At 40.5% G+C, this 21827-nt stretch overlaps 1 protein-coding gene across 1 annotated transcript in view; it reads right to left on the bottom strand.

The window, feature by feature from the left end:
- Nucleotides 1-19327, bottom strand: part of MRPS5 (mitochondrial ribosomal protein S5) — a 52643-nt gene extending 33316 nt beyond the window's left edge. Inside the window, exons 1-4 of the mRNA XM_070734655.1 lie at nt 18994-19327; nt 12837-12974; nt 3719-3844; nt 1225-1458 (exon numbers count right to left, since the gene is read on the bottom strand). Of these exons, the coding sequence (XP_070590756.1) occupies nt 1225-1458; nt 3719-3844; nt 12837-12974; nt 18994-19063 (568 nt within the window). The 5' untranslated portion in view covers nt 19064-19327. The remainder of the gene's footprint in view (nt 1-1224; nt 1459-3718; nt 3845-12836; nt 12975-18993) is intronic.
- Nucleotides 19328-21827: the final 2500 nt, after the last annotated feature.

The raw sequence follows: 21827 nt of genomic DNA on the forward strand, positions 1-21827 counted from the left end.
CCTTCTACTTATGTATATGATGACGTTCATCCATCGTGTTTGAAGAGGACATCTAAATTGTGTGTGTGTGTGTAAAGATTTGTGCATGAATTGGATTAAAGTGAGAGGTGCGCATATTCAGCCTCACTCTCTCTTCCCAGATTCCATCTTAGAAACATAGAAACATAGAACACTGACGGCAGAAAAAGACCTCATGGTCCATCTAGTCTGCCCTTATACTATTTTCTGTATTTTATCTTAGGATGGATCTATGTTTATCCCAGGCATGTTTAAATTCAGTTACTGTGGATTTATCTACCACGTCTGCTGGAAGTTTGTTCCAAGGATCTACTACTCTTTCAGTAAAATAATATTTTCTCATGTTGCTTTTGATCTTTCCCCCAACTAACTTCAGATTGTGTCCCCTTGTTCTTGTGTTCACTTTCCTATTAAAAACACTTCCCTCCTGGACCTTATTTAACCCTTTAACATATTTAAATGTTTCGATCATGTCCCCCCTTTTCCTTCTGTCCTCCAGACTATACAGATTGAGTTCATTAAGTCTTTCCTGATACGTTTTATGCTTAAGACCTTCCACCATTCTTGTAGCCAGTCTTTGGACCCGTTCAATTTTGTCAATATCTCTTTGTAGGTGAGGTCTCCAGAACTGAACACAGTATTCCAAATGTGGTCTCACCAGCACTCTATATAGCGGGATCATAATCTCCCTCTTCCTGCTTGTTATACTTCTAGCTATGCAGCCAAGCATCCTACTTGCTTTCCCTACTGCCTGACTGCAACTTGTCTTGCTCCAATAGCAGGACAAGTGACAGTTGGAGATGGGCTGGGGGCAATGGTTGACCAGGGCATCTTTGGTGTCTTGTCATGCTCTTAGCGTGCTACATCACTTGCAGAGACCACCTTCATGACAGTTGTCCTATTCTAGTAGTTTTCATCTGCTCAGTCCGCCAGAATTTGTCTTTACATGCTCGGTATAGACAAGTCCCCATCTCACTGAAGGTCAATGACCAAATGGCCACTCTCCACTTGGTTTGGCCAGCCTACCAAAGCTATTGCCCAGGGTTTGGCCGTTGTGCATGCTACAGCTACTAGGAGCCACAGGTGGGAGCTAAGCTACAGGTTATGTATATAACTTGGTATTAGTAGTGTACACAGAATATGAAAGCACCAAACAAATCTTGCTTCTAGAGAACAAAATGGTCATTCTTTCCATAATTATCTCACCTCCATTGGGGGCAGGATCAGGAGGTCCTAAACTGACTCCTCCCCAGGATCGTCCAGTCCAACCTCTCTCCTTCTTAATCCGTATTCTCCTTTTTTTGTCTATTTGTTTTTGTTCCTCAGCTTTTGCTAACTGCAAAGCCTTCTGCTCTTCTTCATCTCTCTGAGAAATGCCTTGAACTCTTCCAGATACCATCAATGGAGCATTGAGGCCAGGCCAAAGGAAACCAATTTTTCCTGAACACATCAACACAAAAAAATTAAATAAATATCCCTGTTGTGGATATTATTTAGCACACCATCAATATACACTTCCAGAGCAAATATTTGAAGTCATAAAATGATATTTTTGCACTAATTTATTTTAATGTACAGCTTATCATGGCATCTTAAGGAAGATTTAAATTGTAAAATGTGGCAGAAAATTTTGGCTAACCAGAACTTCCAAAAGTTTAACTGCATAAAAGCATAGAAAGCATATGACTGAAAGTGAGTCAATATTTTGCCTCCCTTCTAATTTGGAATCAGTTCTTTTCAAGTGGAAAACATATTTCCTGAAATAAATTCTGATTATCACTCTCTTTGGCTATTTTCAGCACTCCAAGGAAAGCATTATAAATACAATATAAATTATGATGTGGATTTTGCCATAAGAAAATTCAGTACCTCCTCATCTCCTAAGACAGGGGTAGGCAAAGTTGGCTCTTCTATGACATGTGGACTTCAACTCCCAGAATTCCTGAGCTAGCATGATTGCCTGAAGAATTATGGGAGTTGAAGTTCACAAATAATAAAAGAGCCAACTTCGCCTACCCGTCTTAAGAGAAGTCTTTTTGCTGGGATTTTCATATATGATTGACTTATTACAGTATTAGGTGGAGTGAGGCAGCAATTTACCTCAGACAGCAGATGTTAGGGTGTCTGGAGAAGATAGCAATGATAGCGTCCCCATACCATTATTGTTTCCCAGACATACCTTCCCACTCCAAAAAAAAATTAGCTATCTCCCCTATGTAAGCTATCATTTTACTATTTGGGGGAATCTCTTTTCCAATTAATTAACATTTGGCAAGAGCTGGAATTATTTTTGTAAGTAACTCAATAACTCAAGGCAGTGAACATATCTAATGCTCCCTTCTTCTATTTCCCCCAAACAACTTTGTGAATTGCACTAAGAAAGACTGATTGACTCAAGGTCACCCAGCTGATTTTCATGCTTGAGGTGGGATTAGAAACTCAGATTTCTGATTTTTAGCCTTGTGCCTTAATCACTGGCTCCCTTACATTGTTACGCTGTTATATTGTTTATATATCCCTTATATTGCTACCACTTTTACATTATTATAAAAAATCCACCCTCCTGCAAATTTTGTATTGTTTTCATTGTTCATTTATATTAATTTTGGCATTTGGAATTTTGGGGTTATGTATACATTAAAATTACACCAAGGGGAAGTGTAATGGCATTTTTTAAAAAACCCTTATTCCCTCAAATTTCTTAGAACCCCAATTTTTTATTTATTTTATTTATTTATTTTGTCCAATACGCAATTCACATTGAAGAGAATACACAAGTAGTAATACCTCATGATACGAACTTAATTGGTTCCAGGAGGAGGTTCGTAAGGTGAAAAGTTCGTAAGATGAAACAATGTTTCCCATAGGAATCAATGTAAAAGCAAATAATGCGTGCACATCCTTCAGGAAAATCCCAAACTTTAGAAGGGAGGCGAACAGAGGGCAGGGAGGAGCAGCTAAAGGGGGCGGATGGAAGAAGCAAGGCTAGGCTAAAGGGTGAGTGGGAAGGAAGAAAGGCAAGGGGGGCGCCCCTCCCTTTTCTTTCTTCAAAAGACACCCTTTCAGTGCCTCTGCAAGCACACTGTTCTCTGCAAAATCTTTCCTCCTCCAAGCCACCCCTCCCTTTTCTTTCTTCAAAAGACACCGTTTCAGTGCCTCTGCAAGGAAGCTGTTCTCTGCAAAATCTTTCCTCCTCCAAGCCGCCCCTCCCTTTTCTTTCTTCAAAAGACACCGTTTCAGTGCCTCTGCAAGCAAGCTGTTCTCTGCAAAATCTTTCCTCCTCCAAGCCGCCCCTCCCTTTTCTTTCTTCAAAAAAGGGGAAAAAAAGAAACCCCTTCATCCCAGCAGCAGCTGCTTGGGTTGGTAAGGTGAAAATAGTTCGGAAGAAGAGGCAAAAAAATCTTAAAACACCGGGATTTGTATCTTGAAAAGTTTGTTAGAAGAGGCGTTCGTAGGATGAGGTACCACTGTATATATATATATATATATATATATATATATATATATATATATATATATATATATAGAAAAGGATAGAAGAAAAGATATAAAAATAGGGGAGAAGATATATGAAAGGAAGAAAAGTTATATGATATAAATTCAACTCATTTTGTATTGTATCAGCATCCGAGTTCAGTATTATTTGGACTGATTTGAGAAATTGATCCCTTCTGGACTCCTGATTATTTCATGAGTTTACCTTCGCCAAGGGCCTGGCCTCTATTCAGATCCCTCGTTCTTTTCCGCTTCCCTCGTTTGCCTCGCCCTTTCCTTCCACCTGCAGTATTCTCTGCTGCAACTCCTTTCCAGAGTTGGTGGGCTGTCACTGTTATGAAACAGACATGTACAAGTTATCTAAATCATAATATATTTTAACAGCAGTTCAAATGAAGAACGTCTATGCTATTTACTCTTGTTTAAGCCTGTTATACCTCAAGCAAAATATACCTCAAACAGCTGCTAAGATGGGCTTGCACTTAATTTGTTTGCAGTACAGCAGAATAGATAAAAAATTTTTTTTTTAAAAAAAAATAGATTTTAAAAATTTACATTGATTTTACTATTTAAATTGGATTTTATAATTGGCTTGAAAGGAGAAAACAAAATATATCGACTTGTATTTAATTTATTAATATATATATAAGACTTTAATAACCTTAGTTATTATAAGCATGTTTATTGAGAAAAAAATTGAAATGAAAATATAGCATGTATATTAAATTATGCATAAGCAAAAATTAATCGTTCAGATAATTTATTGTATGATAACCCCAGAGGCGGATATGTATAAATATAAATGTACTGTTTTGCTTTGTTTAATCTTTGTCCTTTTTAAAAGAATGTATATAATCAAATAATTGTTTTAAAAAAATATTTAAATTGGATTTTTAAATTTTAAATAGGATTTTTTAATTTTTATTAAATTTATTTTAATAAAATGCTTTATGAGTAAAAAAATCTATCTGAAGATAGTTTTCTATTTTAGAAACATTAATAATTTGGTTTATTTAGCATGAAATGGAGCTTAATTATGTTGCACGAGGCTATATATTTTGCAATACAGTATTGGGACTGTTGGTGAATCAACAGTATGTCAGAGGAGGAGTCATTGTGGGAAAGAGGTGACAGCTGCTCTTTAAAAATTATGATTAAAATCGAGTTGATTTAAATCAAGCCTTTTTACTAGTGATTTAAATCATGATTTACATGCAGTACAGTATTTACTGGAGTTAACACCAAATTTATAGGATGACATAAAAACATAATGACCTGTTGTCTGGAATTTAAGTCATGGCAACTGGACTTTTTCTTTTTGGTTTGCAATATTTTGCTGCTTAGCCAAGTAACTTCTTCAGTCTGAGAATTGTCATCATCAGGATCTAACAATTGCATCAATTTATATAATCTTTTTTTTAATTTCCCCAAGAATATCAAATACTTTTCGGAGTATAAGTATCAAGTATTTTTTGGAGTATAAGATGTATCTTTTCCCCCTCCTAAAAGAGAGTGAAAATCCGGGTGCATCTTATACACAGAATGTAGCCCTGCCCAGCCTCTCAAATGTAGCTTTGCAAAGCTGAAAAAGCAGCCTCTGAAATGGAGTTTGCAAGGCTGAAAACAATCTCTCAAATGTAGCTTTGCAAGGCTAATATACCTGCTCCAAGCTGTTTGCTAAGGACGCTAGCCAGATGGATGCTGATAGGCAGAATTTTTTTTTCTTATTTTCCTCCACAAAAACTAAGATCCGTGTTATAATCTGGTGCATCTTATAGTCTGAAAAATATGGTAGTTATTTCCATCACCAACTGCCTTCCAAAGTGTAAAACTGCATATAGCTGCAGGGCTACAGGAGATATGATGGTAATTCTGGTACTCTCAATTGACATGGCTAAACAAGGACTGCATGGATTGTTTTGCAAGCATCTTAATATCTGCAACTTCAGATTTCTTGCCAGCTTCCCCACTGACTATGCTTCTGTGCCACTGTACATCACTCATTCAATGGAGGATTAACAGTTATGGTGGTGTCTGTCAATGGTACATATCCCTGGCCTTTCCAAATATGACCACTGGAATGCTGTATGGTCATGTGGTCCAAATTTGGGTGCTTGGCAGCCCATCCATACTTATGACCCCATGGGTGCTTCAACTTATCCATATCCCACCAAACCATATCCCTCCCATCTTTGCCTTTTTGGCACCCAGGACCTGCTGCCCAGTACTCTGCAAAGTCTGGTTAGCCTCCTGCTGCTGATTAGTCAACGAAGCAGTGGAAGTGATGTGCCGGTGTCTGGAGGCTGTTGGGGTCTGGATGGGTGTCAACAGACTCAAACTGAACCCTGATAAGACGGAGTGGCTGTGGGTTTTGCCTCCCAAGGACAATTCCATCCGTCCGTCCATCACCCTGGGGGCGGAATCATTGACGCCCTGAGAGAGGGTCCGCAACTTGGGCGTCCTCCTCGATCCACAGCTCACATTAGAGAAACATCTTTCGGCTGTGGCGAGGGGGGCGTTTGCCCAGGTTTCCCTGGTGTACCAGTTGCGGCCCTATTTGGACCGGGAGTCACTGCTCACAGTCACTCATGCCCTCATCACCTCGAGGCTCAACTACTGTAATGCTCTCTACATGGGGCTACCTTTGAAAAGTGTTCGGAAACTTCAGGTTGTGCAGAATGCAGCTGCGAGAGCAATCATGGGCTTTCCCAAATATGCCATGTTACACCAACACTCCACAGTCTGCATTGGTTGCCGATCAGTTTCCGGTCACAATTCAAAGTGTTGGTTATGACCTATAAAGCCCTTCATGGCACCGGACCAGATTATCTCAGGGACCGCCTTCTGCTGCACGAATCCCAGCGACCAGTTAGGTCCCACAGAGTGGGTCTTCTCCGGGTCCCGTCAAGAGCCTTCTCTGTGGTGGCCCCGGGCCTCTGGAACCAACTCCCCCTAGAGATTAGAATTGCCCCCACCCTCCTTGCCTTTCGTAAGCTTCTTAAAACCCACCTCTGCCACCAGGCATGGGGGAACTGAGATACTCTTTCCCCCTAGGCCTTTACAATTTTATGCATGGTATGTCTGTATGTATGTTTGGTTTTATAATAAGGGTTTTTAACTGTTTTAATATTGGATTGTTATATGCTGTTTTTATTACTGTTGTTAGCCGCCCCGAGTCTACGGAGAGGGGCGGCATACAAATTCAATAACTAAATAAATAAAATAAATATGTGTGCCCATCCTGACCCTTTGCAAAGCCTCGAGAAGGACGGCATAGAACATCTTGAAACCTTGAGTGTCCATCTCTCCCTTCCTACCCCAAAGAGAATCAAGGTTAAGGTCAATCCTTAACTTCATTCTCTCCCCCTTCTGTTTTTCAAGGATGAGTTGCTTTTTACATAACCTTTCCCTCATTTCTTTTTAAAGGTTATGCCCATATTTATTCATTCTACCATTCTCAAATAACTCTTGCATTTAATTATTAATGATCTGTATGATTTTTATCATATAATATGATTATCAACATTTTATTTTACCTTTCTAGCATAAACATTATTCAAACCATATACAAATAAATATCATAGCAACAGGTATAATGCACAAATTAAAATGTTTTTTAAAAATATTTTTTAAAGCATCATTTCTTCATATTAAGAAAAAAAATGGGTAGATACTTCATAGTCTTCATATTCATAAAAGTCTTCCCTTTGCTATTAGCTGACTAAATTCTTAATGGCTGGGATGGGTGGGCCAGTGGGATTAGGCCTGAGCTTCAGAATGAAATGGTATTTGTAGTGGAATGTATAAACTGCAAAGGAGATGTTGATCTTTATTTATTTTTATTTATTTATTTTATTTATTTATTGGATTTGTATGCCGCCCCTCTCCGAAGACTCGGGGCGGCTAACAACAGTAATAAAACAATGTACAATAATAATCCAATAAATACTAAAAATGATTAAAAAACCCATTAATATAAAAAACCAAACATACATAGACATACCACACATGAAATTGTAAAGGCCCAGGGGGAAAGAGCATCTCAATTCCCCCATGCCTGGCGGCAGAGGTGGGTTTTAAGGAGCTTACGAAAGGCAAGGAGGGGGGGGGGGGCAATTCTAATTTCTGGGGGGAGTTGGCTCCAGAGGGCCGGGGCTGCCACAGAGAAGGCTCTTCCCCCGGGTCCCGCCAAGCGGCATTGTTTAGTTGACAGGACCCAGAGAAGTCCCACTCTGTGGGACCTAACCGGTCGCTGGGATTCGTGCGGCAGAAGGCGGTCCCTGAGATAATCTGGTCCGGTGCCATGAAGGGCTTTATAGGTCATGACCAACACTTTGAATTGTGACCGGAAACTGATCGGCAACCAATGCAGACTGCGGAGTGTTGGTGTAATATGGGCATATTTGGGAAATATGAAATTAGAGTATCAACATTATAACTGATAAAAGTCCAAATTAATAGATTCAATCAAATTCACGCTGGAACTCATTTTGATTTGATTTTTTTGTTCAGGGTCATAAAAATACATTACAGATGAGGACTATAGCAGGAACTGTTTAATCGTGCCCTGAAGATAAGTACACTGAGATTAGGCTAGAGCAATGATGGGGAACTTCTTTGATTTGCTTGCCAAAGGGGGGGCTGTGCATGCGCCTGTGCCCATACTCATTCCCTCCCCCAATGCATGTGCAGCCTACCCACCCCCGTGCTACTCCTATGCACTCCTCCATGCCCCAGCACCTGTACGCAGGCATCACTGAAGCCTGGTTTGGTGAAAAAACGGCCAATCCAGAAGTTCAGGAAAACAGACTTCCAGTTTGCCCGGTGTGCTGTTTTTCGTACCCCAGAGGCTTCAGGGAAGTTTCCTGAAGCCCCGGAGTGCGAAAAACAGCACAACAGGCAAACAGGAAGTCCGTTTTTCTGAACTTCCGGTTTGCCCAGTGGGTCGTTTTTCACACTCCAGAGGGTGAAACGGCCTTCCACAAGGCCGAAAATCAGATGGCCAGCACTCGCATGCACGCAGGAGCTGACATAGGGCAACGCCTTGTGTGCCCTCCGATATGCCCAAAAGTTCACCATCACTGGTCTAGAGCAAAAGAGATTGATGAATAATTTCAAAACCTAGTTTCCATTTTGATCCTCAATTTTCCAAAATATCCTGGTTTTATTGTCTTCTCTCCCGGCATTCTGTATTCCATACTCTTTTCTTCCCATCAACCATATGACTCATCACTTCTAAAAAAAATCAATTCTCTACTCTTCTTCCACAGTCAATATGGAGCACAGGAGAATCAATTCACAGCTGGTGGTGACAATACTGCTAAGTGCTACTTAAAATGTTCCGCAGTCTTTCCTGAGGTGACAGTGCGTGGCTAATGTAAAAGAAAGTAATACTTCAAATAATTTCCAAAATATGGGAAATTATACTTAACCAGTCCTAGGCACCACAAACACTGTCAAATGTTCATCAGGAACCTAATAATTCATTTTTAGGAAATGTGGACTGGCTTAGCCCTAATCAAGCGTACTTCAGACACAAACTACAACAATTCATCTATGCTTCAGAGGCAGATAAAAGGGAGTTCATCTTTTGTACATTAATATTTCATTCATTCAGTATTGATGCTACATTTATTTATTTATTTTATTTATTTAATAGATTTGTATGCCGCCCCTCTCCGTAGACTCGGGGCGGCTCACAACAATAACAAGAACAATGTAAGAACAAATCTAATAATTTAAAAATGCTAAAAACCCCATTATTAAAAGCAAACATACACACAAACATACCATGTATAAACTGTATAGGCCCGGGGGAGATGTCTCAGTTCCCCCATGCCTGACGGCAGAGATGGATCTTAAGAACTTTACGAAAGGCAAGGAGGGTGGGGGTAGTTCTAATCTCCGGAGGGAGCTGGTTCCAGAGGGTCAGGGCCGCCACAGAGAAGGCTCTTCTCCTGGGTCCCGCCAAACGACATTGTTTAGTCGACGGGACCCAGAGAAGGCCAACTCTGTGGCTGGGATTCGTGCGGCAGAAGGCGGTCCCGGAGATATTCTGGTCCGATGCCATGAGGATTTGGCAATTGTGTAAACAGAAGCAGATGGGGAGCCAGATATAGCCCGACCTGCCAGGCAGGAGGAGTGCTGTAGATGTGAGGGAGGAGATCTCTAGGGTGTTTGGTAACTGGGAGAGGTAGAAATGGGAGCAAGGGGTTGGCCGTTCTCGGGGAACTAGGACACACTTCTCAAAGTGATTACTTGTTCCATCCTCTCGTATACCTGGTGACTTGGGATGTCAGGGATCTGGCCTTGGGCTGCTATTGCTTAATGCCAGGTTTGTTGTCAACAAAGCCCCCATTCAGGATTTAATTCTGGAAGAGGGATCTGACCTGGCATGCATAACTGAGATCTGGCTGGGCCAAGAATGGGAGGGTGTTCCCCTCTCAGAGATCTGCCTGGATGGGTTTCAGGTTTTACATCGGCTGTGACTCCAGGGAAGGGGTGGTGGAGTGGAGTCATTGTTTGGAAAAGTCTTTGTCCTCATGAGATCCCTAACCCGGAGATAGTTGGGTGTGGGTCTTTCCCCTTGAGGGTGGACTCAGGGGTTCAGTTGATCTATCTATCTATCTATCTATCTATCTATCTATCTATCTATCTATCTATCTATCTATCTATCTATCTATCTATCTATCTATCTATCTAATCTACCTACCTACCTATTGTTAGAGTTGAAAGGGACCATGAAGGCCATTGAGTTCAACCCCCTGCCCAAGCAGGAACCCTATAGTACACCAGTCAAGTGGCAGTTCAATCTTCTCTTAAAAATGTCCAGTGTTGGAGTTCACAACGTCCGCTGGTAGGTTGTAGGCCGTTAACGTACCTGCCTCCCAGCTGCATTACAAAAGCCCTGCCTGCACTGCTAGAGGCAGTAGCCAGGTTGGCAGTGGAGTTCCTCAGACTTATGGTGCTGGGGGATTTCAATTTGCCATTGGCGATCCCTCAGATGCGGTTCAGGAATTCATGGCTTCCATGGACATTTGACTCCTGCTTGAAGGGTTTTTTTTTTACACTGATTTGTCTTAGGTATACCAATTGTTCCCATTCTCAGAACAGTGTTACACATGGTGACTCATTTGGATTATTGCAATGTGCTTGACATGGAGTTACTCTTGAAGAGCACTCAGAAGATGTAGCTGATACAAAATGTATTGTGCAGATAGTTGTTAGCACTTCTTGTTATGCCCATAACAATGCTGCTCTGCAAGCTGCAATGCTCTCAGTAATGTTTTAGATGTGATTCAAGGTACTGGTTATCAGCTACAAAGCTGTACATTGGAGAGACTTGTACTTCAATTGTACATTGAATTGTGGGGCCACCTTTTTCCTATTGTTTCCCTTATCCCACCAGATATAGAGAGGTCCAGCTGGATACTACAGTCATGTCATAGCTGTGTGCCTGTCCAATGGAATAATAATATAATATCCTTCACAGATTCAGATTGCTCCAACCCTGAATTTGAAATCTGGTTATTTGGGTTAGGTGGTAAGATGGCTCTACTACTGTCAAAATGGTTTTTCTTTCCTGTTGAGAAGTGTTATTGTTCATCTTTGGGCACTTAAGATTATATGTTGTGGGATTTGCTGTGTCTGTAATCCTTGTCAGTTGCCCAGAGCCACTTCTGTGAGATTGGCATCTATAAATACATACATACATGCACACATGCATACAACTCAAGACTAATGGGTCCTCTAACACCCACCCCTCAATCAGTTATCCTATTACATGCCACATGCCACAGTAAAATATAAGTTCTAAGAAAAAAAATAACATTGCAAGAGAGTTCACATCATGTAGTATATCCCAATGACAGCTTAGGAAAAAAAATGTAATATCCTCAAAACATTACCAAATTACACTTTCCAGATCAAACACCATTTGTCATTTTAACAAAAGTTGGTTTGAAGTTGAGCAAGTATCTGGAGGACTTCAATGTTCATCTCTGGTAAGATTGGACTAATCAACACTGATCAGCTCTGATTGTGAAAACTTTAGGGATCCATTTAATTTAATTTAGCCATCTGAGGAATCACGTAAACCCTTGAGCAGTGTAATTTCCTATGAAAGAACTTTTGATTCCATAGCCTTGAAGCTACACAAAAGGAGGCCTTTTACCACCTGTCAAATAAATAAGCTTCTGATAGCAGAACCATTTCCTGTTAATCTTAAATTATTATTCGGGCTTGTAGGAGGGGAGATATTTGGCATCGGACCAGAATATCTCCGGGACCGCCTTCTGCCGCACGAATCCCAGTGACCAGTTAGGTCCCACAGAGTGGGCCTTCTCCGGGTCCTATCAACTAAAAAATGTTGTTTGGCGGGACCCAGGGGAAGAGCCTTTTCTGTGGCGGCCCCGGACCTCTGGAACCAGCTCCCGCCAGAGATCAGAATTGCCCCCACCCTCCTCACCTTTCGTAAGCTCCTTAAAACCCACCTCTGTTGTCAGACATGGGGGAATTGAGATATCCCTTTCCCCCTAGGCTTATACAATTTATGCATGGTATGTTTGTGTGGCTGTTTGGTTTTTAATAAGGGTTTTTAGTTATTTTAAATATTAGATTTGTTATATGCTGTTTTTATTATTCTTGTTACCTGCCCCGAGTCTACGGAGAGGGGCGGCATACAAATCCAATCCATCAATCAATCAATCAGTCAATCAATCAATATTTAGTTGGTCAGGCAACCAGCAACCATAAATTTGTTTAGAGCTTATAAAATCAGCATTGTTGCCTTAAATTTTAGATGACAACACAGGCAATTTGTGCAGACTTTTAGTGCATTATTTACTAACCTAACCTCAGCACTTTTCTCCAGGTACATTTTTGGACACTTTTCAAGGATACATCAAGACAGCAGTTCACTAAAGTGTGAATAACCTCCATTAAAGCTGCCTGACTTAGAAAGGCTTATAGCTGGTACATTAGCCATGTTGTGCAATTGTGTCACTCGCTATATTACCTTTAAATTTAGTGACAGGAGGGGATCAAGCAGCACTCCCTGAATTGGAGTGGTCTGGAAATCTACTTGTGCAAAGAGTGCAGCTGCCTGACCTCCTGTAGATACTTTCAGAGTGTAAAAGTGGGCCAGTGTTACCATCCTTAACTGCCATAGTGTAGGCTCAGATTTTCTTACTATTCATAGACTTTAATTTCACTTTATATTTTGATTTTAATTCTGGTAATCTGCCTTCAATGTTTATAGAAGTACAAAGGGGGTGTGAATCTAATTAATATAAGAGTAAAATTATAGGCTTCCAAATACTTACATTTATTGAAAAAGCTTCTCTGCCTTCTTTGTTGCACTGTCACATTATATGATGCAGAAATGTTGCAATGTGTCTGAAATGTCCATGCCAAGGCAGCATACTGGCAACTGACTCCATAATTTGAAATCAAAGCATAACCTTTGGAAAAAATCATGTTAATATCCCAATTATTGAAAGGTTAAAAAATATTAAGTTATGAATAAGAAATATCTCAAGAAATATTAATATATTTGGATAATATCAGGGGTGAAATTCAATTTTTCCCCTTCTAGTGCTGTGGGTGTGGCTGGGTGGGCGTCACAGGGGAAAGATACTGCAAAATTGAGCCGGGGGGAGGGGGCGCAGCAGGTAGAGTGCTGTACTGCAGGCCACTGAAGCTGACTTGTAGATCTGAAGGTCAGCGGTTCAAATCTCATCACCGGCTCAAGGTTGACTCAGCCTTCCATCCTTCCGAGGTGGGTAAAATGAGGACCCGGATTGTGGGGGCAATAGCCTAGCTCTGTTAAAAAAGTGCTATTGCTATCATGTTGTAAGCTGCCCTGAGTCTAAGGAGAAGGGCGGCATAAAAATCGAATAAATAAAATCTCCATTCCTTCCCCGCTTTGGGGCCAGTCAGAGGTGGTATTTGCCGGTTCTCCGAACTACTTAAAATTTCCACTACTGGTTCTCCACAATTTGTCAGGAACTGCTGAATTTCACCCCTGGATAATATCTATATACAGTAGTATCTCTAGATACGAGCTGCTCCACATGCGAGTATTCCAAGTTACGAGCCGAGACGCAAGCAAAATTTCTGTTCGACACCCGAGCTGAAATTCAGGATACAAGCCGAGCTTCCACTACGTGGCGCAAGAATTCCTTGCTTCCAGTTATCTCGGCGCAAAAAACAAAGTCTAACGAATTAGAACGAATTAGACTCGTATGTCGAGGTACCACTGTACATTGTATAAAAAAAAGAGTAATAAATTAAGTAAAAGTATAATACATTAATTAAAAAGTATATATTGTTTTTTTAATAAATTAAATGAAAGTATAAGAGATAAGGAAGCTTCTTGCCTTGAAGGATTTTATTTTTCTGTTCAAAATCATCTTCTCACTTCTTTAAAGGTAGCAAAGAAAATGTAGAGTTCTTAAGATAATTTAGCCAACATTAATTTTTACAGATTCTTGTAGTAAATAGAACAACTTTAGACTTTTGCTGATCAAACACATCCTTTTACCTATTAAAATAATTTAAATGTATTAATTAAATCAATTCACTCATTAATATTTCTATCCTAAAGCAAATTACTCCAATTTAAACATAAAGCATTAACCCAGAAGAGCAGAGGCTACATCTCTGTAACCAATTTACAGAATAATCCCCACCCTCCCATCAGAGTTTTCTAGGCAATTCTCTAGACCAGTGCTTATCAATGTTGGTAAGTTTAAGAGGGTTAGATTTCAATTCTCAGAATTCCCCAGCCATGCCATAAGCTTGGCAAGGTTGAGAAACATTGCTCTAAACCAGTGTTTCCCAACCTTTTTTGAGCTGCGGCACATTATTCACATTTTCAAAATCCTGGGGAACATAGAGTTGGGGGGGGGGCGCAAAAAAGTTTGGACAAAAAAATCTCTCTTCCTCCCTTTCACTCTATTTCTCTCTCCCTCCCTCTTTCTCTCCCTTCCTCTTTCTCTCTCTCTCTCCACCCCTTTCTTTCTCCCTTCCTTCCTCTCCCTTTTGCTCTCTTTCTCTCTCCCTCCTTCCCCTCTCTTGCTGTCTCTGTCTTTCTTTCTCTTTCTCTCTCATTCTGTCTCTCTCTCTTTCTCTCTCTTCCTTTCTTTCTCTCTCTTGTTCTCTCTCTTCCTTTCTTCTCTGTGGATGCCGGCAAAGCTTTTTCTTATTTTAAATGTTCCGGGTCGGCTGGCTGGGGGATGGGGTGCGCGCACGCCCCCAACGTTCCAAAGAATCTTCACTGACCTCCGCTGTGAGGTTTTCTCTGAGCGTTCGCCGCTGTTGCAGCCACCACTGCGGGAGGAGCTGGAGAAAGGGGCGGATCGGGCAAGCATCAGTGGCGAGAAGCCAGGGGCGCGAGGGGGCCGGAGGCATTGGCGGGTGGGGGCGGCCGCAGCGCCGGCCTCCGCACTTCCGTCGCTCCTCGCCCCAAACTCCAACGCCTGGCTCCTTGCGCGGCACTGGAAAAGGGTGCTGCGTTGCCGGCTACTTCCTGGTGCCGCCGGGGAATCTCCAGCTGGGCGGGGCACTGCTGGTGCCTCTGACCTGGAGCTCCCGCTCGCAGCCGCCGCCCCGGCTACTGTCCGATGCTGCTGCTGCCAACGCTCTCCCGCAGGGCCCCAAAGGAGGTGGGAAGAATGAAGCTCAGCTTCCGATCTCGGAAGCTGAGCTTCGCGGCACACCTGATCATGTCTCGCGGCACACTAGTGTGCCGCGGCACACTGGTTGAAAAACACTGCTCTAGACCAGGGGTGGGCAAATACGGACTTCAATTCCCAGAATTTATGACCCAGCATGTCCACTGGCCATAAAGTTACGACAATTATCCACCTCTGCTGCAGAAAAAATAATTTCCTTCAGCATCTCTGTTACTGAGAACACAGCCTCCGCATTTTCTTCACTACAATAAACAAGTGAAGAGAGGATTTTGAACAGAAAAAGAAAAGCCTTCAGGGCAAGAAGCTTTCTTATCTCTTATTATCCTTTCACTTAATTTATTATAAAACAATATATACTTTTCAATTACAAGTACAGTGTTCCCTCGATTTTCGCGGGGGATGTGTTCCAAGTCCACCCGTGAAAGTCAAATTTCCGCAAAATAGAAATGTAGAAGTAAATACACCATTTTTGGCTATGGACAGTATCACAAGCCTTCCTTTAACACTTTAAACCCCTAAATTACCATTTCCCATTCCCTTAACAACCATTTACTCACCATTATTACTGGTACTCAGCATTGAATAAGACACTTAGTGATCCTGATATTTATAAACATAATTATTTATTAACAATAATAATTATTTTTTGTTATTTGCCTATACTGACAGATTTTGAATTTAAATTGATTGTACCCCCCACAAGAAGGAAGACACACAAATGTGCATGCAGACACACAGAATAGCAATAGCAATACCACTTAGACTTCTATACTGTACCAATTCAGAGTGCTTTACAGCTCTCTCTAAGTGGTTTAGAGTCAGCATATTGCCCCCAACAATTTTACCCGCCTCAGAAGGATGGAAGGCTGAGTCAACCTTGTGCCTTGTGAGTTCTGAATTGCCAAACTACTGGCAGTCAGTGATCAGTAGCCTTCAGTACTGCATTCTAACCACAGCACTGCCACAGCTCTTAATTCAGACAAAACCATGGTATAGGAAAAAAACCCGCGAAGTATTTTTTTAATTAATATTTTTTGAAAAAACGTGGTACAGTATAGGCTATTCGCGAAGTTTGAACCTGCGAAAATCGAGGGAACACTGTAATGTATTATACTTTCACTCAATTTATTACTGAGGAAATAAAAAAAGATCAACTGAACTGCACTGCACGTCCACTTTAGTCTGGGTGTGCGTGTGTTTAAGCCCTTTCATTTTTTATTCTTTTACAGACCATCGGTTATAATGCCAGCAGGAAACTTTTTATATTCCAGTCTGTTTTGTAACAATGGCCTTCCCTATCACAATTCTTCAGGAAACATGAAGGATGCAATTGTGGTTGGTTTCAAGGTTAATGAACAGAAAAATCCTACCTATGAATAACAGCTGGAGCCCATTCTCAGTATCATCAACTCTTACTCCTCAAAGTTGGGAGGTTCAGAAATTGGTATACTAATTCATACAAAAACACACCTGCCCAACAAAATTTTATTACAGATTATCATTGTTGTTTTACCCACTTACCACTTTGCTAGGGGAATGCCATAGAAAGAAACGACTGTGAGTCAAATGAATGCTATATAAAAAGAATGCATGCATAAGCGCATCAATCTGCCTACCATCCCTGCCCTAATGTCCCATGTATTCGTAACCATCTTATGTATACATAACCATGTTTATATGTTTTACATGTTCACAATCATGTTTATACTTTTTCTGTAATTTTATATATGTGTGATAAAATAAATATCTCCGGGACCGCCATCTGCCGCACGAATCCCAGCGACCAGTTAGGTCCCAGAGTTGGCCTTCTCCGGGTCCCGTCAACTAAACAATGTCGTCTGGCGGGACCCAGGGGAAGAGCCTTCTCTGTGGTGGCCCCGACCCTCTGGAACCAGCTCCCCCCAGAGATCAGAATTGCCCCCTTTGCCTTTCGTAAACTTCTTAAAACCCACCTCTGCCATCAGGCATGGGAGAACTGAGACATCTCGCCCAGGCCTATAGATTAGATTAGATTACTGTAATATGCTGCCCCTCTCTGCAGACTATATAGTTTATGTATGGTATGTTGTGTGTATATTTTTTAAATTATGGGTTTTTAAATTTTTAAATATTAGATTTGTATTGTACATTGTTATTTACTATTGCTGTGAGCCGCCCGAGTCTAGAGAGGGGCGGCATACAAATTTAATAAATAATAATATAAATAAACAAATATAAATAAATAAATTTGTATTGGGAAGTATGAGATGGAGCCAGTGAATGTTGATACCAATTGATTGATACTAATTTCAGAAAAGAACAGAGACAAGAAAGGTCTAAAGTCTCTGCCTTTTAAATATGTTTAAGATTTATTTATTAGTAGTAAATTGATTTGCAATCAATCAGAGCCTATTTGCAATCGACCAGGGTTGCAAGATAAGATAAGGTAGGATAGGATAGGGGATAGGTTAGGATAGGGGACAGGATAGGATAGGGCAGGGGTAAGCAATTAATTTTGCTATGAGGCCGCATGAGAAATTGGGATGGTTTTAGAGGGCCGGATTAATATAATTAATTCACTTCTACCCAATACTGTATATTATTGGGTAGAACTGAGTTAATTATATTATAATTATAAATTATATTATATTATATATATATATAATTATATTATAATTATAAATTAATTGCCCACTCCTTCCTCCCTCCCTCCATTTCTCCTTCCTTCCTCAGATGGAGAGAAACTTCTGTCTCTCTGATTTTCTCTGCCTTTTATTTCTGCTTTTGGGCAGTTCTTTACTTCTCTTTCAAAATATTCCTTTCAGGTACCTCTCTTCAACTGACCTACATTGTCAGTTGAGAAAACATAGTGGAGGCTTTGCCTGAAAGTAGTTTTGGATTCCTTTTCTTCCTCCTGCCCCCTTTTTCCCCTCTGAGAGGTGGGGTAGGGGGTTTGCTTTAAATTTCCTGGAAAAGCCAATGAAACCAATGAACAATTAAAAAATGAATATTTATTGGACTTTTGCAAAAGAGCATGAAAAGAGAATTTCTCCTCCCTCCCTCCCTCCCTCCTTCCTCCCTCCATTTCTCCTTCTTTCCTCCCTCCCTCCATTTCTCCTTCCTTTCTTCCAACCTCTGCGGGCCGGTCACAGACAGTGGGCGGGCCGCACTTTGCCCAGGTCTGGGATAGGGGATAGGATAGGGCAGGGGTAGGCAAAGTTGGCTCTTCTATGACATGTGGACTTCAACTCACGGAGAGGAGCGGCATACAAACTAATTAATAATAATAATAATAATAATAATAATAATAATAATTATTATTATTATTATTCCACTGTTTTTTCATGATAGCCAATCACGTTTGCTGAACGGCTTATTTATGCAAGTCAAACGAATGTAGTTATTTTATGGTGTTCCATGCAAAAGCTTAGGAATGGTTAGACTAATCACGGGTGCAGAGTTTACGTTTATTTATTCAGAAGCTGACTTCCCTATGTACAGCTGGCTTCATCCCCATTCAAGTAAGCTCTCCTTGACTTTCAAACCGTGGGTAAGCTTCCTGTGAGGAAATATTTAAATTCAGAGCCCGTCTTCTCATTTTTTAAAAAATTAGCTACTCTTAAAAAAAACAGCAGCCGAAGCTGCAGCGGCTATGATGGCTGCAATCAAAATGCAAACGATCATTATACAAGGGCAGAGGCTGGAATGGCACAGGAGAAGAAAGGGTAAGGTGAGGAAGTCCTCCAACCCAGCCCTTGCATTGCAAACCTTCTCAGCCCAGCCGAAAGCAAGAAAACGAGTTCACCTCTGCACGCGCTCCTGAGGACGCCGGCACTGCAGACTCTCTGGGCCGCGACAACTACGGCGGCCGCCATGTTCCCCAAAGATCCCGGGCAGCTCCCGTAGTTCTTGCAAACGGACCGCCTTCTTCCGGATCTCAAATTTGAGCGCGTGAAAAGTACGAGTTCGGGTTTTTTCAGTAAATCGGATAAAGTCAATCGGAATGACAGGCACTGTTGAAGGCAGCTTCTCTCGGGGTGGGTGGGTGCGGTTTATCGTTAGAGCGCAGCCTCCGGGTCTTATAAAAGGAGCGTTTCTCCACTTGAAGGTGTATGGACTACAACTCCCAGAATTCCCCCGTCAGCCGTGAGAAACGCCGGACACCCTCTTGCAGATTCAAACAGATTCAAGAGTTTTAGTCCGAGAAGGTTTTGTCGTCACATCCTGGTTTCTTTCGGAAAGTGTCGAGAAATCTGCTTCCATGTGCGGGGTTCTAAAAAATTACTTCGATAAGGAAGAGAAGGACGCATTCAATAATGAATCGATGACTCTTTGTATTGTATTAGTGCTTAATCTACACCTCTCTCTATCTCTCCCTCTCCCTCTCTTTTCTTCCTCCAACTGTATGCTGGGGATATGTTGGAGATCATATAATATTTATGCTGAGGGACATATAAAGAATATCCCTTCGTGGTTTGCAGTGCAGCATAAACGACAAATATAAAGAAAAGAATTATTCCTGTCCATTTTTTTAAAAAAAGCCTTTAAAAACCGCTTGACTTTTGGTGCCTGCAAGGACGACTCCAAGCAGTTTTTTGGGCAAGATTTTTAAAACAATAGGATAGAATTCTTTATTGGACAAGTGTGATTGCACACACAAAGAATTGTTTTTGGTGCATATGTTCTCAGTGTGCATAAAGAAGAAATAAAATATATTAATCAAGAATCATAAGATTCTTCTTTGAACCCTATGACAATCATTGTGCTGTACCTCACCTCATGATTCTTGATAAATGTATCTTTTCTGTACACTGAGAACATATGGAACAAAGACAGATTCCTTGTGTGTCCAATCACACTTGGCCAATAAAGCTATTCTGTTCTGTTCTACTTTACACTATTCTAAAAACAACACTTATTGATAATCATAGGATACTAATAAGCAATCAAATCATACTAAGAAACAATCAAACTATATAAATTGTAAAGATGCAAGCAACATGGTTATAGCCATAAGTGAAAATCTTTGCTTCTACCATATCCATACACCAATTCATATATTACTGTATTTTTCAGAATATAAGATGCAACTGAGTATAAGGTGCACTTTAGTTTCGGGGGAGGAAAACAAGGGGAAAAAATCTGCCTCTGTCTCCCGGCAATTTGCCTCCTAGCAAACAGCACAGATACTGTATAGTGTTTGCTGTGTATTTCTGTGCATGTGCATCTGACCTGTAGAAATAGCAAAGAAGTGGAAAAATATACATTATGGCAGTATATTAATGCCAGAAAGTTTCTAAAATAGAGTCACATTAACTGCCCAATTATTTAAATATATCTACTTCAAACATGACTAAGTCAGGGTTTAACTCAGCTGCCTTATCTTAATATTAATATTAAACAAGACCTACGCTACATTTCAGATTATACTTTTCCAGATCCTGTTAAAACTGATGTGGCTTTCTGGAAGTATAGTTATTCTCTACTATTTAAAATAAGATACAATAGCACTGGGCCTCTTCAGATCAAGCATTTATTTTAAAATGCTTCTTCATTTTGTTAGATTGTCCGGAACAATAATAAAACAGTCTTTAAAAAATAAGTCTAATAATTTGAACATTATATAGGCATTTATAGTTATTCAGTTACCTCCTTGCAGCAAACAATAAACAGCCTGTTTCAGCAGTCTAATTAGCACAAAAAGCCAAAATTCTGCCTTGCCTCTCCTGCCAACAATTGTGTAGCTTTAGTTTCACTTTCATTTTAGCACCTGGGCTTGCCTGCAGCTTCAATCAATCAGATGAGGGTCAGGAGGCTTGTGCTAATAAGGCTCTGTTCTGTTTCCTGCAAGGAGGTAAATTGCTGGGAGGCTGAGACCAAAGGGTTGGGGTGGCTGTGTGGAGCTACATTGAGTGCTTTCATGCTTTCATCCTGGGGTAAAAAGGTTCATCTTATACTCTGAAAAATACAGTATCTTTTGTTTTTTAAACTTCTCACCTGTTTTGTCACCTGTTTTACTTGAAGCTTTCAACTCCACCCAACCAGTTTTCTTGATTTCCCCCTTTCTGTATCTTCATTCACACTTCCTTCATATATTTGTTCTGCAGTTCACTCCTCCTTAACTTTTTCTAAGTGACCAAGCCATCTAATTTTTGGAAAATGCTCACTCTCTTTTGGGTTTACTGTAATCCATATTCAGTTTGTGCCTATTCAGGCTATAAAGTATCCAGATCCTTCCTAGTAAAATTTGCATATCATAACATTTCTTTATTTATTCACCCATGTTAATAGATTCTTCCAAGATATACTATTTCATTCATTTGTTCCAGATCCATTTCTGTACAAATGGCATTGTTTTTCTTGTCAATTGTTTTTCTTGTCAATTATCAAACCCTGTTTTTTTTACGTATTCATTTTCAGATCCGTACTTTTCATTGCATCATTTAATCTTAACAATTGTACATATTTTTAATATCATCACAAGAGTTTCTTTTACACTTAACCATAAAGCCATTGAACATTCAAATGAAACATTACATTTCTTTGTCTTACTCCCAACTCATTGTTGTACCACTAATTAGCATTATCATGCATGCATTGCTTCCATCAATATGTAACTTACCACAATCAGAAACAAAC

Source organism: Erythrolamprus reginae, chromosome 1 (assembly GCF_031021105.1).
Source record: "Erythrolamprus reginae isolate rEryReg1 chromosome 1, rEryReg1.hap1, whole genome shotgun sequence".
NCBI lineage: Eukaryota > Metazoa > Chordata > Lepidosauria > Squamata > Dipsadidae > Erythrolamprus > Erythrolamprus reginae.